The sequence below is a fragment of the Schistocerca americana genome, chromosome 1 (assembly GCF_021461395.2).
Source record: "Schistocerca americana isolate TAMUIC-IGC-003095 chromosome 1, iqSchAmer2.1, whole genome shotgun sequence".
In the NCBI taxonomy this organism is placed as follows: domain Eukaryota; kingdom Metazoa; phylum Arthropoda; class Insecta; order Orthoptera; family Acrididae; genus Schistocerca; species Schistocerca americana.
Genome location: NC_060119.1, coordinates 367,897,914 through 367,913,639, shown reverse-complemented (window position 1 = coordinate 367,913,639; position 15,726 = coordinate 367,897,914). Strand labels below are relative to the sequence as shown.

General features: G+C 39.8%; 1 protein-coding gene across 1 annotated transcript in view; it reads right to left on the bottom strand.

The window, feature by feature from the left end:
* Positions 1–271: 271 nt before the first annotated feature.
* Positions 272–15,726, bottom strand: part of LOC124600441 (intraflagellar transport protein 88 homolog) — a 99,200-nt gene continuing 83,745 nt past the window's right edge. Inside the window, exon 17 of the mRNA XM_047136161.1 lies at positions 272–877. Within this exon, the coding sequence (XP_046992117.1) occupies positions 753–877 (125 nt within the window). The 3' untranslated portion in view covers positions 272–752. The remainder of the gene's footprint in view (positions 878–15,726) is intronic.

The following is a 15,726-nucleotide window of genomic DNA, read 5'->3' as shown; positions in this document are numbered from 1 at the left end:
TGTGTGTGTGTGTGTGTGTGTGTTCTGTTGTTGTTCTTCCTGTAAAGCACATCACAGGCAGTTCACTCAAAAGTTGGTGCAATTTTATGAGCTGTTACATGTATTTATGAGCCATTCATCAATTAATAGTTCCCCTCTTAGAATGATATTATGTAGTGTAACACCCGACAAATTATTTTCTGCTGAAAAAAAAATTGTTTTAGCTTTAAGTAAAACTATAAGATATTGTTTGTGCATTACTACTTTAATAAATACACAAAATGAATAGGTACAGTCACACATGAGATTAGCACCTCTTAATTACAGAGACAATTTCTTTCTGAAGAGAGGATTAGGTATGGTCTATCCACAGGCTTCATTACATTTTTTGCTAGTATTAATGACTAGAAGCACATTGTATGAAACATGCAATATTCTTACAGTATAGTAACTGTAGGTACAAAAGTTATATTTAAAATAAACTAAAGGCAGTGCATCTTTAATAAGTGAGATCTGTGGACGAAATTGTCACTAACTGTAACATATAAGCAGATGCTCATGAAGTCATAAAATTTAAAATGTATTCATGTAAGAGAGAACAGTGCATGGAATTCTCTTAATTCTCATACAGTCTCTGCTGAAGTGTGATATCTGTATTCTTACATCACAGACTTTTTACCAATGATTATTTTGCAACATATGTTGTGCCACACAAATGAGGAAAGTAAATATTATGCCTTAGGCCTTGAATATCTATACCAATACAGAAATATTTATTCTGGGAGTAGGTCATCCCCAAGTTCCTCATCAGCAAACTCATCATCTTGTGAAGGTTTGCGTCCAGCTGATGTCCGTGGTCTTTCTGTAAGTGGTCCCAAAGGATCACTGTAACTGGCATCTGAAATAAGTAGTTATAATAAAGTTATTTCTCAATTACATGCAACAATAAAGTTATTTCTCAATTAAATGCAAATAATATTGAATATTAATAAGATAATTATTTCTATCTTGAAGCAGAAACCTTGAGTTTTTTATTATATGCCTATAGGTAAGTACTTACATTTTATGTCTATACACAATAAAGTGGAGAAGAAAACAAGCTGTATGTATATATGTCGGATGCTTAGCCATTAAATATGTAGAAGTGTTAGCTGAGCAGAATTATGTCCGTCAGTAAATCTATGATAATTTACAACTTGTCTAGGTATCTGAAACCAGGTTGTGGTAGCCCAATTTATGATTTGCATAATGTTATAATGATGGAAAAAACCAAGCTCTTACATCCAAATAATGAGAAGAATCCCACTCATGACAGAATACCATAATGGACTTGACACATAAATGAATAGAAGGTAAACAACATTTATTTAAAATACGTTTGGAATCAGAAGGTTTTTTTGCAAGTCGTGACTGTCTGTGTAATACCCTTGGTTAAATTTAGCTGACGATAAAATACCTGACGGCTTACCAGAGAGGACATTATCATCGTTGATAAAGAACGTCCGTCCTCAGAGACCAAAAACAGGAAAAGTTAACGTAATATTGGTAAACTGCAGGAGTATCCAGGGCAAGGTTCCTGAATTAGTATCTCTTATTGAAGGAAATAGTGCGCATATAGTATTAGGAACGGAAAGTTGGTTAAAACCGGAAGTGAACAGTAACGAAATCCTAGACACAGAATGGAATATATACCGCAAGGATAGGATAAACGCCAATGGTGGAGGAGTATTTATAGCAGTAAAGAATTCAATAATATCCAGTGAAGTTATTAGCGAATGCGAATGTGAAATAATCTGGGTTAAGTTAAGTATCAAAGGTGGGTCAGATATGATAGTCGGATGCTTCTATAGACCACCTGCATCAGCAACCGTAGTAGTTGAGCGCCTCAGAGAGAACCTGCAGAACGTCGTGAAGAAGTTTCGTGATCATACTATTGTAATAGGGGGAGACTTCAATCTACCAGGTATAGAATGGGATAGTCACACAATCAGAACTGGAGCCAGGGACAGAGACTCTTGTGACATTATCCTGACTGCCTTGTCTGAGAATTACTTCGAGCAGATAGTTAGAGAACCAACTCGTGAAGCTAGCGTTTTAGACCTCATAGCAACAAATAGACCGGAACTTTTCGACTCGGTGAATGTAGAAGAGGGTATCAGTGATCATAAGTCAGTGGTTGCATCAATGACTACAAGTGTAATAAGAAATGCCAAGAAAGGAAGGAAAATATATTTGCTTAACAAGAGTGATAGGGCACAAATTGCAGAATATCTGAGTGACCACCATCAAACGTTCATTTCTGAGGAAGAGGATGTGGAACAAAAATGGAAAAAATTCAGAAACATCGTCCAGTACGCCTTAGATAAGTTCGTACCGACTAAGGTCCAAAGCGAGGGGAAAGATCCACCGTGGTATAACAATCATGTACGAAAGGTACTACGGAAACAAAGAAAGCTTCATCATAGGTTTAAGAGTAGTCGAATCATAGCTGATAAGGAAAAGCTGAACGAAGCGAAAAAGAGCGTAAAGAGAGCAATGAGAGAAGCATTCAACAAATTCGAACATAAAACATTGGCAAACAATCTAAACAAGAACCCTAAAAAGTTTTGGTCATATGTAAAATCGGTAAGCGGATCTAAATCCCCTATTCAGTCACTCGTTGACCACGATGGCACCGAAACAGAGGATGACCGAAGAAAGGCAGAAATACTGAATTCAGTGTTCCGAAACTGTTTCACTGCGGAAAATCGTAACACGGTCCCTGACTTCAGCCGTCGCACGGACGCCAAAATGGAAAATATTGAAATAAACGATATCGGAATTGAAAAACAACTGCTATCACTTAGTAGCGGAAAAGCATCCGGACCAGACGAGATACCCTTAAGATTCTACAGTGATTATGCTAAAGAACTTGCCCCCTTTCTATCAGCAATTTATCGTAGATCGCTGGAAGAACGTAAAGTACCTAGCGACTGGAAGAAAGCGCAGGTCGTTCCCATTTTCAAGAAGGGTCATAAATCAGATGCGAATAATTATAGGCCTATTTCGCTTATGTCAATCTGTTGTAGAATAATGGAACATGTTTTGTGTTCTCGTATTATGACGTTCTTAGATAATACAAATCTCCTTCATCATAACCAACATGGATTCCGCAAACAGAGATCATGTGAAACTCAGCTCGCCCTATTTGCCCAAGAAATTCACAGTGCCGTAGACACTGGCAAGCAGATTGATGCCGTATTCCTGGACTTCAGGAAGGCATTTGATACGGTTCCGCACTTACGTTTAGTGAAAAAAATACGAGCTTACGGAATATCGGACCAGGTTTGTGATTGGATTCAGGATTTCCTAGAAGAAAGAACACAACATGTCATTCTTAACGGTTCAAATTCTGCAGATGTAGAGGTAATTTCGGGAGTACCGCAGGGAAGCGTGATAGGACCTTTATTGTTTACAATATACATAAATGACTTAGTTGACAACATCGGTAGCTCCGTGAGGCTATTTGCAGATGACACGGTTGTCTACAAGAAAGTAGCAACATCAGAAGACTCGTACGTACTCCAGGAGGACCTGCAGAGGATTAATGCATGGTGCGACAGCTGGCAGCTTTCCCTAAACGTAGATAAATGTAATATAATGCGCATACATAGGGGCAGAAATCCATTCCAGTACGATTATGCCATAGGTGGTAAATCATTGGAAGCGGTAACGACCGTAAAATACTTAGGAGTTACTATCCGGAGCGATCTGAAGTGGAATGATCACATAAAACAAATAGTGGGAAAAGCAGGCGCCAGGTTGAGATTCATAGGAAGAATTCTAAGAAAATGTGACTCATTGACGAAAGAAGTAGCTTACAAAACGCTTGTTCGTCCGATTCTTGAGTATTGCTCATCAGTATGGGACCCTTACCAGGTTGGATTAATAGAAGAGATAGACATGATCCAGCGAAAAGCAGCGCGATTCGTCATGGGGACATTTAGTCAGCGCGAGAGCGTTACGGAGATGCTGAACAAGCTCCAGTGGCGGACACTTCAAGAAAGGCGTTACGCAATACGGAGAGGTTTATTATCGAAATTACGAGAGAGCACATTCCGGGAAGAGATGGGCAACATATTACTACCGCCCACATATATCTCGCGTAATGATCACAACGAAAAGATCCGAGAAATTAGAGCAAATACGGAGACTTACAAGCAGTCGTTCTTCCCACGCACAATTCGTGAATGGAACAGGGAAGGGGGGATCAGATAGTGGTACAATAAGTACCCTCCGCCACACACCGTAAGGTGGCTCGCGGAGTATAGATGTAGATGTAGATGTAGAAATAATAGTTTATTTTAATACAGTCAGCAGACTGAGTTTCAATGAATGTTGTGTGTGTGTGTGTGTGTGTGTGTGTGTGTGTGTGTGTACACTAGCTCAAATTTACATACTGCCAGAACTTTCCATTATTATGAATGGATCAAAAAACAGGCACAACAACTTCATTATCCACACAAACCCATCCCTGATAACCTACCTACACCACTGACAGATATGTCAGTGGCGTACCTCCCATCATACAATCACCACAATTTTGTCAGACTCTAATATAGCCTACACAATCATCACTACCCCAATGTTCCAACCCAGAAATTTGATATCACTGGGAACCTGCATCATACACCACCCTACAACCATCAACTCCAGCCACATGACTGACAAAAGTCACAGTTCTACAGACTTAGCCATAATTAATGTACGGCATGAATTGTGTATAATGAGGATATCAAATATTCAATTTGTATGTACTTGGTGGTACATTAAATTTTATGCACTGTAGTGTGACTCAGACCTAAATGCGAACTATTTAGGAATAAAGGAGATGATTCACTGAAAGGCAGACACAGTGTCATTGATAAGTACACACACAAAAGGTGCAGAGCTTGGCTAGATTTTGGAATGCACTTCCTTTTTCAAGCTTGCAGGACACACACACACACACACACACACACACACACACACACACACACACACACACACACACACACACACACTCTATGGGTGGGGATGGAGGGGGGGGGGGGGCAGTGAGTTACCTTAGGTTTAGGCCAGGAAAGTTATGGGAGCAAAGGATGTGCTGTAAGGATAGCTCTCATCTGCACAGCTCAGAAAAGCTGGTGGTGGTGGGAAGGATCTACATGGCACAGGTGGTGAAGCAGCCACTGAAATCTCACATGTTGTTCCCTGCTGCATGTTGTGCAACTGGGTGGTCCACCCTGTTTTTGGCAACAGTTTGGTGGTGGCCATTCACTGTAGTTGACAGCTGGTTGTTTGTCATACCAATGTACAACACTATGCAGTGGTTGCAACACAGCTGGTATATAACATGGCTGCTTTCACAGGTTTACCGGCCTCCGATAGGGTAAGATACATCTATGATGGGACTGGATTAGATGGTGCTGGGTGGATGGATTGGGCAGGTCTTGCACCTGGGTCTTCCACAGGGATATGATCCCTGTGGCAAGGGATTTGGGTGGGAGTGGCATAGGGATGGACTAGAATTTTGTGGAGGTTGAGTGGGTGGTGGAACACCACTTTGGGAGTGTTTGGAAGTACCTTGGGTAGGATGTCCCTCATTTCAGGTCATAATGATAGATAATCAGAACCATGACAAAAGATGTGGTTCAATCATTCCAGTCCAGGGTGGTACTGGGTGAAAAGGGGTGGTTGGTCCTTGGAGGTGGATATGAGTATCAGGTGTGTATGAAGATCTCTCATGCCATATCCTCACATACCCACCCATCTGCCACCTGCCCCCTCTATCTGCACCCCTAGCTATTCCACAGACGGCATGAGCTGCTAGATGCTTTCCCCCAACTCCCTCCCTGCCTCATTCCATCCCTCACCCAACCCGACCCCACACCTCCCATCTCACCCCAGTATGCTCACTGTGAACCAGGAAAGAGCTGGCAGCCGACTGAGCACAGTGTAGCCAAGCTCTGTGCCTTTTGTTTGTGTATCTATGACGCTGCTGCACTTTTGCCTTTTGGTCGGTCATCTCCTTCACTCCTAAATAATCCGTAATCCTCAACCAGAACTTTCCATACATTATCAGACCTAAATGCTTGTTACGTCCCACAAGCTATCCAAATTCATCCTCCTATAAGAAATATCAATGAACTTTGGAGTTGGAAACTTGCCTTCCTCGGCAATTAGTCTTACACTCACCTTCACCTTTTCTTGTTCCTTCCATTCCGTGTGTGTGCCTTCCCCTATCTTTCTTCTGCTCAGCCCACTAGCTCCCCTTCTTCACCTGTTTGCCAAAACCTATTCAATCTCTTTTCACCGCTTTTTGCCTTGCCTCCTCTGTCACCTCAATTTCTTCCCCACAAACATATTCCCTCACACGAATTCTGCTCAATGCTTTGCAATTTTCCACTAATCTATCTCACTAATCAGCTGAAAACACGAACTTACCCTTCTCTATCCCTATCCCTTATTTCTTCATTTGATTTTTTCACCTACTGTAGTTCAGTGTTTCTTCTATACTTTTATTTCTTCCATCATTTTTGACTTTGTTTTTGTGCTTCTTCGCGTGTACTTTTTGACTTTACAACTATGTAGATATCATTTGCTCTGTCCTCACGACCTTTCCTACACACTCTCTGTATGCTCTTCTTAATCTGAGTCTGAGTGGCCTACTCCACCCCCTCCCCCCTCCCCTCCCCCTGACCCCTTGTCGCCAGACTTCCACACTGAAGTAGGAATGCTAGACCATCCCTGATAGTTTTGGTTTTGCATTTCTATTAGCTGTAGTAAGAATTCCAGCTCCTTAAAATAAGAACTGGCCAGTCCATCTTGCTTTATGGAAATATAATCTATAACATGTGTAAATCTGCAACCAGGGTTGCCAAATTGCAGTAACTTCACACTGATTCACAAAAATAGCTGATTAAAATTCTTGCAGTGGAAGGGAAAGTTAAGTTGCTGGAACTTAGATAGCAAAGGAAGACGTGATAGTTACGTACCTTTTATGATTGCCAGATTGTGTGCTAATTTCCATGGTTAAATTCCAAACTTATCTGCACTGTGAGAAGATAAAACTTGAAACTTCCTGGCAGATTAAAACTGTGTGCCTGACCGAGACTCGAACTCGGGACCTTTGCCTATCGCAGGCAAGTGCTCTGTTCGAGTCTCGGTCGGGCACACAGTTTTAATCTGCCAGGAAGTTTCATATCAGCGCACACTCCGCTGCAGAGTGAAAATCTCATTCTGGAAGATAAAACTTGTTGACGTTGATTTGTCTGTGGAAATGAAATGCTAAGCACAGTTTTTCCTTTAATGTTTTCCATGAAGAGAAGACCATGCAGTGACACTGGGTTTCATCCTGTGTCTTATTCAGATTGCATCAACCCAGAAATAAAAATGGTATTACATTTCACAAGTATCCATTACAGCCAGCCACACGATCAGCTATCCACCCAAGGCAACATACAAATGTAAACCAGCTGCATTACAATGTTGCACAGACTAACAATGCCTAAACTGTCCCAAATATTCATTAATAGATACTAGAGTTAAATTAGAATAATGCACAATGTAGTATACATTAAACTGAAGGGAATCCCAGGAAACTTGGAAGACAAATAATTTCATCAGAAGTTGTAGAGAAAAAACAGACATTGTACTGTCATCGATATCTTGCATTGTGAGTCTCTTAAGACTGGTAGCACCGCAGACACGACTAGAAGTGTAGCAGCAAGCTGGCACAGCCAGCTGCTATTTATGTCCAGACACAGAGCTCTATGCTCAGTCTGTGTTCAGCTGCAAGTTTGTGCCACAGAGCTATTTGAGTGTGTTAACAAGTGTCAGTGGGCAAAGTGCTGTCCATGTAGTCTACACAGTGTTGCTATCTAATTACTGTACTGTACGGTACTGCCAGTGAATTGAACACCGAGTATGTATGAACAATAGACTTATGCTCTAGGTATGACACCACATTGGTGACGAGTTGCTTCAGAACCTGTGGTTCTGTCTTCTTCCACACATAAGTTGGAGCACTTTGTTTACTGTTTTTGTGTACTCTTTCTGAATAATCATGTCCATTATATGCCCAAAATTTTCTCTGACACAGGCTGTTCTGTTACAGGGGCAGCACATTCAACTACTGCTGTAGAGCTTCATTCAACTGACACAGATGGCAGCTATGCCACAATGAGCTAATTCTGCACCCAAGTTTTCAAATTTTGTCAGCCAACAAGAGGACTGGACCAAATACTGGGGCAACTTGAGGTGCACTTCTCCGCTTACAACATACAAAGTATACAGCACATAGCTCATTTTACTGCTAATCTGGGTGCCAAAGAATTTTGTTTGTGCCTTAACTTATTCCCAGACTTTCATCCAGAAGACACATATTATGTGTCATTAATGCATGCACATTTTGAATATCATATGCATGTTATAGCTGCCCGTTACAAGGTCTTTCAGCTGAGGAAGCAGCCTGAGCAAATAAAATGACAGTGGATAACCAAATTACAGAGTCTCACCAGACGCTGTACATTCAAGTGTTCTTGTGGACTTTCACAAAGTGATGCTGTGCTCTGTGATGTTACTATGCAAAATGTGTCTGATGCATGCATTTGTACTGCAATTTTGAAGTTACTTCTCCTAACCAGGAAACTATTCTCCATTGCAGATCCATAGGATATTTTAGATGTGGCAGAAACTGACTTGCAAGCTCTGGCCATTTCGTTAGTTAAAAGAGCGAAACAGAATCAGTCCACTGTTTAATCAGAGGTGATTCATCATGCAAAGCCTAGTTTGATAAACAGTAAGTCACTGAACATTTCTGGTCTCAATTCTTTTGATTTGTTGATCTTGCTACTCAAGATAATGTCTTGCAAGTGAATGCTGGAGTGCCCCAAGACAGTCTCAGTAAATTGTGTAATAAGCAAAGCAAATTATTTCATGAAAGACTTGGGAAAGCTCAGGATTTCAGGCTCATAAAACACTTAACGATAATGCTCAGCCAAGATTTTATCACACTAGGTCTGCCCCACACACAAATTGTGATCAAGTCGAGCAGGAACTACAAAGTTGGCAAGAAATTGAGGTAATTCAACCTGTTTCCATACATCACTGAGCATCCCCACTGGCTGTTATGAAAAAGCTGTTGGGCAGATTACGGGTCTTAGCAGATTTCAGATCTACAGTTAATCTATGAATGTGGTTGACTCCTCCCCCTTACCTCAGTCCAAAGAACTTATGGATAAATTGGGATAGGATCACTTCTTTTCCAAAACAGACTTACAAGAAGCATAACTGGGGGTGCCGCTGGTCAAGCAGGCTAAACATTTTTTTGTCATCAATATGCACTTGGAGATATTCCAGTTCTGATGCCTACCATTTGGCAGTGCATTAACTCCCACAATTTTTCAACCGTTTTAGGAACAGCTGACAGTAAATGTACCTTCATTTTCCAACTACCTGGATGATATTGTGGTGTTGGGTTGCACACTAGCAGATCATTTATACAACTTGGAATGTCTATTCAAAGTGTTTTCAGAATAGGCCTCAAGTGTAACAAGGTAAAATCCTTGGGTCAAGACATTCATTCTCAGGGTTTTAATCCAGCACAGTTGCATTTCTTGGTGATCCAAGATTTGCCAGTACCTCGTGATGTTAAGGATCTGCAAGCAGTTATGGGCAAACCCTCATGTTATATCAAATTCACACCTAATGCAGCACAGATTGCTAAACCAGATGCACAGGAAACATGTTCTGTTTATGTGCTCCAAAGAAGGTAAGTAAGCTTTTCAATGTTTCCATGATACCCTCATCAGTGATCACTATCAGATTCATTTTGACCCAAACAAGCCAGTTACTCACACAGGACTGGAGTGGTACTCTCCCACAAGGTAGGTTCTACTGACAGGGATAGGGTCTACTGACAGTGCACCTATAGTCATTTGGGAAAAGTGGTGCTCATCATTATTTAAATGGTAAACAAATTTCATTAATATTTGTGTGGGTGACACTTCAGTCTTGTTAACCCATTCACTGCTGAGTGGGTCATAGCGTGTGCACTTCTGTGTGCAGTTGGGATGCTCCACACGGCAGTGACCACTGTGCCGAGCACAATAAGGACATCAGCAACACAATTCCTTCTGTCTTTTGTTCATGCGGCATGCTGCATGCTGCACATCATGCATCTCCTTACAGGTCCATGTTGTTTTACTGATGGTTTGACAGTGCTTGGAAAGTGTCTTTCTCAAAGCTGCGAAGGATTTATGATCATCATAAAGACTGTGGGAATTTAGCACTCACAGGCCTAATGTGTTTTGTGAACATGCTCAATTGAGCTATGTTGCATATTGTACTTGTCCACTGTGCATAAAGACTCACTGTAATCCAACACACATCTTGGTTTAAATTTGTAGGTATTCCTTTGGCAGTGCATTTTTACACCTGCTTTCATTGCAGCTGCATGGCATGACATGAACATAGATACATCTCTTTTGTTATGCCACTTCGAAGCCATCATATTGTCTATTGACATAAATTCCATCTCTCCTATTTGTAATGTAGCTTCAAGTTTTGGCATACCTTTCCTGTTCGTGCAAACAGTACATACTGCATTTGTTGTTCTTTTTGTTCACGAATAGCAAGTGTTACAGTGTGCATTTCCAATCAAAACCTCAGGATGCATATGTTCAACACACTCTGTTCCTGTCTGATATATATGTTGTTAGCATTACAGGCATGACGACTGTGCACCAGTATACAGGGTGAAGAAAAATATGCGCACGTGGACTTCGAAGCACAATTTCTCACATAATGGCAATACAAAAATGTCTCTCACAAAATTTCGGCCTGCACATGTTTCAGGCAGTAAATGGACATTGAAGATCAGCAATCTGGCAACACTGTAATCATGTATATGGTAACTTCCTCTGTCAGGATGTAGCAGTAGTGCTGTGCAGTTGGTGCAGTGAATAACATTCTGGGTTAGCATGAAGGAGGTCAAGGGTTCGTTTCTGGGATGTGGATTATTTATTTTCATTTGCTAAAAGTAGACTGCATGGTATGGTATCTGGCATCTTAATCATCATGCAGCGATTAAAGTGGGTCTTCTACAAAACATTTGCAATTACGATTATGAACACAGAAATGGAAATACAATCATTTTCATTGGTCAGCTTTTAAAGAAACCTTTTGCATGTCATGGACACAAATTGTTTCACACCACTGCATCTACTAGATTCTAAACCTGTTTCCTATGTTCCCCCCCCCCCCCCCCCCCCCCCCCTCCTCCCAATGGTCCCATCGATTAATATCATTAATTACATTATTATTATTATTTCTTTACTTTCTCAGACATTAAGTCTGGTTAAAAATGGAAAGTGACGCGGACCTTGATCAAGCGTCACTTCCTTTTAACTGTATGGTATGTGTTATATTGCATTTAGGAACTTTCGGGTAATTGAACATGTATCAATAATTACAGATTTCTGTAGTTGTATATATAAGTTTGGATGTAGCTGTATTGCATTGATGTACTGGTGGATATTATGTGGTATGACTCCTGTAGTTGATAGTATAATTGGTATAATGTCAACTTTATCCTGATGCCACATGTCCTTGACTTCCTCAGCCAGTTGGATGTATTTTTCAATTTTTTCTCCTGTTTTCTTTTGTATATTTGTTGTATTGGGTATGGATATTTCGATTAGTTGTGTTAATTTCTTCTTTTTATTGGTGAGTATGATGTCAGGTTTGTTATGTGTTGTTGTTTTATCTGTTATAATGGTTCTGTTCCAGTATAATTTGTATTCATCATTCTCCAGTACATTTTGTGGTGCATACTTGTATGTGGGAACATGTTGTTTTATTAGTTTATGTTGTAAGGCAAGCTGTTGATGTATTATTTTTGCTACATTGTCATGTCTTCTGGGGTATTCTGTATTTGCTAGTATTGTACACCCACTTGTGATGTGATCTACTGTTTCTATTTGTTGTTTGCAAAGTCTGCATTTATCTGTTGTGGTATTGGGATCTTTAATAATATGCTTGCTGTAATATCTGGTGTTTATTGTTTGATCCTGTATTGCAATCATGAATCCTTCCGTCTCACTGTATATATTGCCTTTTCTTAGCCATGTGTTGGATGCGTCTTGATCGATGTGTGGCTGTGTTAGATGATATGGGTGCTTGCCATGCAGTGTTTTCTTTTTCCAATTTACTTTCTTCGTATCTGTTGATGTTATGTGAGCTAAAGGGTTGTAGAAGTGGTTATGAAATTGCAGTGGTGTAGCCGATATATTTATATGAGTGATTGCTTTGTGTATTTTGCTAGTTTCTGCTCGTTCTAGAAAGAACTTTCTTAAATTGTCTACCTGTCCATAATGTAGGTTTTTTATGTCGATGAATCCCCTTCCTCCTTCCTTTCTGCTTAATGTGAATCTTTCTGTTGCTGAATGTATGTGATGTATTCTATATTTGTGGCATTGTGAGCGTGTAAGTGTATTGAGTGCTTCTAGGTCTGTGTTACTCCATTTCACTACTCCAAATGAGTAGGTCAATATTGGTATAGCATAAGCATTTATAGCTTTTGTCTTGTTTCTTGCTGTCAGTTCTGTTTTCAGTATTTTTGTTAGTCTTTGTCTATATTTTTCTTTTAGTTCTTCTTTAATATTTGTATTATCTATTCCTATTTTTTGTCTGTATCCTAGATATTTATAGGCATCTGTTTTTTCCATCGCTTCTATGGAGTCACTGTGGTTATTCAATATGTAATCTTCTTGTTTAGTGTGTTTTCCCTTGACTATGCTATTTTTCTTACATTTGTCTGTTCCAAAAGTCGTATTTATATCATTGCTGAATACTTCTGTTATCTTTAGTAATTGGTTGAGTTGTTGATTGGTTGCTGCCAGTAGTTTTAGATCATCCATGTATAGCAAATGTGTGATTTTGTGTGGGTATGTTCCAGTAATATTGTATCCATAATTTGTATTATTTAGCATGTTGGATAGTGAGTTCAGAGCAAGGCAGAACCAGAAAGGACTTAATGAGTCTCCTTGGTATATTCCACGCTTGTGATGTGATGTGATGTGATATTATCTGAATTTGTTTGGATATTAAGTGTGGTTTTCCAGTTTTTCATTACTATGTTTACGAACTGTATCAATTTAGGATCTACTTTGTATATTTCCAATATCTGTAGTAACCATGAGTGGGGTACACTATCAAAAGCTTTTTGGTAATCAATGTATGCGTAGTGTAGCGACCTTTGTTTAGTTTTAGCTTGATATGTCACCTCTGCATCTATTATCAGTTGCTCTTTACATCCTCATGCTCCTTTGCAGTAGCCTTTTTGTTCTTCATTTATAATTTTGTTCTGTGTTGTATGTGTCATTAATTTCTGTGTAATGACTGAAGTTAATATTTTGTATATTGTTGGTAGGCATGTTATGGGGCGATATTTAGCTGGGTTTGCTGTGTCTGCTTGATCTTTAGGTTTCAGATAAGTTATTCCATGTGTAAGTGTATCAGGGAATGTGTATGGGTCTGCAATGAAACTGTTAAATAATTTAGTTAGATGTGAATGTGTTGAGGTGAACTTCTTTGGCCAGAAATTTGCTATTTTATCATTTCCAGGGGCTTTCCAATTGTGCGTAGAATTAATTGCTCGGGTGACTTCATGTTGCAAAATTATCACTTCAGGCATTTGTGGTATCATCTTGTATGAGTCTGTTTCTGCTTGTATCCACCGTGCATGCCTGTTATGTTGTACCGGTTTTGACCATATGTTGCTCCAGAAGTGTTCCATGTCTGTTATGTTTGGTGGATTGTCTATTTTAATGTGTGTATTATCTATTGTTTGGTAAAATCTCTTTTGGTTTGTGTTGAATGTTTGGTTTTGTTTCTTTCTATTTTCACTTTTTTTGTACCTTCTAAGTCGTTTGGCCAATGCTTGTAATTTCTGCTTCTTTTCATCTAATTGCTCTATTGCTTCTTGTTGTGAGATTTTACCTAACCTTTTTCGTTTTTTGTCTGATATTTCATTTCTTATAAATTGTGTTAGCTGTCCGATGTCTTTTCTCAGTTTTTCTATTCTGATCTGTAGCCTGTGTTGCCATGCTGGTTTTGTGGGTTTCTTGTGTGTGTTGGTTGGTTCTGATCTCTGCCTAGTGTGTATATTTAGTGTAGTGAGTGCTCCTACATAAACCAGTAGTTGTAACTCTTCCATAGTTGTATTTTCATTTATTTTGTTGTGTATGATTGTGTTGATAGTTGTTATTGTTGTTTCGGCTTGTGGGTTATTTGGTGGTCTATGCAAGAATGGTCTAATGTCTGTATTTGTGTCTTTGTATTCTATATATGTCAGCTACTTTATGGTTGATGGTGGTGGATTGATACAGCTAGTTCTCATTTGTTACATCAATGAAGTCCACCACAGCTACCAATATAGTGCTGGCCCTCACCACAATCTGTTGTTTTGAAGGGTTGCCTGAAGTTCTCTCCAACAGTGGAGAACAATTCACATTGGCTGACTTTCATCAGTTTTGCCAGACTAATGGCATCCAGCATCATGCCACAGCCATTTCACTTGCAATACAATGGAGAAGCTGAACATTTTGTGCACACTTCTAAGGCACAAATGGACAAGCTGCATTCCTCCAGCACATTGGTTCAAGCCCTCAAGAAGTTTCTCTCCTATCGTTCCTTGCCATGAGACAGCGAGTAGCTGCTCAAGCTCCTGCATGGTCGTTGACACCATACGCTTCATCATCTCCTCCATCCACTGCAAAAGCCCTATGTTATGCTGTGCCCCATGAAATTTAAGTCCCAGGACACTTGTGCTTTTCAGGGTGATTGGCAAGGGTCAGTGATGGGAAATAGGCATTGGTTACAGATGTTTTGGCAGATCTTTGTGTACCAACCAGAGTCCAATGGATTGCAGCACCAGAATCAGAACCAATTGCCAAACCAAGACATGGCTGAGGCCACACCTACATGGAAGATTTGCATTGTTCTTACAGTCAATCATTATGTACGTCAGGCCATAGAGCTCTATGCTCAGTTTGTGTTCCGCAGCAAATCTTTTACCAAAGGGCTATTCTGGTGAGTCAACAAGTGCCAGTGGACAAAGTACTGTCTGTGTAGTCTATGCAGAGTGTCTCTGCTAAATTACTGTGCTGTACTGCCAGTGAAATGCACAAGTTCGTGTTAATAGTGGATTTACGCTCATTTCTGTGCCATCCCTCATCAGGTCACATTTATTATATAACTTAAGTGTTTGTCTTCATTAATAAATATCCTGATTAGAAATGTGTCTCTGTTCTTTATTGTTTCAGGTCTGAACATCCCTATCCTCTAGATGTGGCACAATAGGCACTACTAGATGGTAGCTGAATTTAGGTAAATTAAGGCGAAAGATTAAGGTTTAATGTACGTTCATCATGACCTTATTAGAGACAGAGAAAAAGCTTGGAATAGGGAAGGGTGGGAAAGGGACTACATTGTACCTTTCAAAAGGAACCATCCTGGTATCCATCTTATTTAATTTAGGAAAATCATAGATAGCCAAAATCTGGATGGCAGTAGGTGGATTTGAACTGCTGTCCTCTCGAATCCAATTTTGGTGTTTTAACACAGCACCAACTTAATCTGTGTTCAAGCAAATTAGTGAACTGTTCATAAAAGGGTAACATTTCACAAAGCAGAAATATTTGAAATAAAAAACAAACTTAAGGA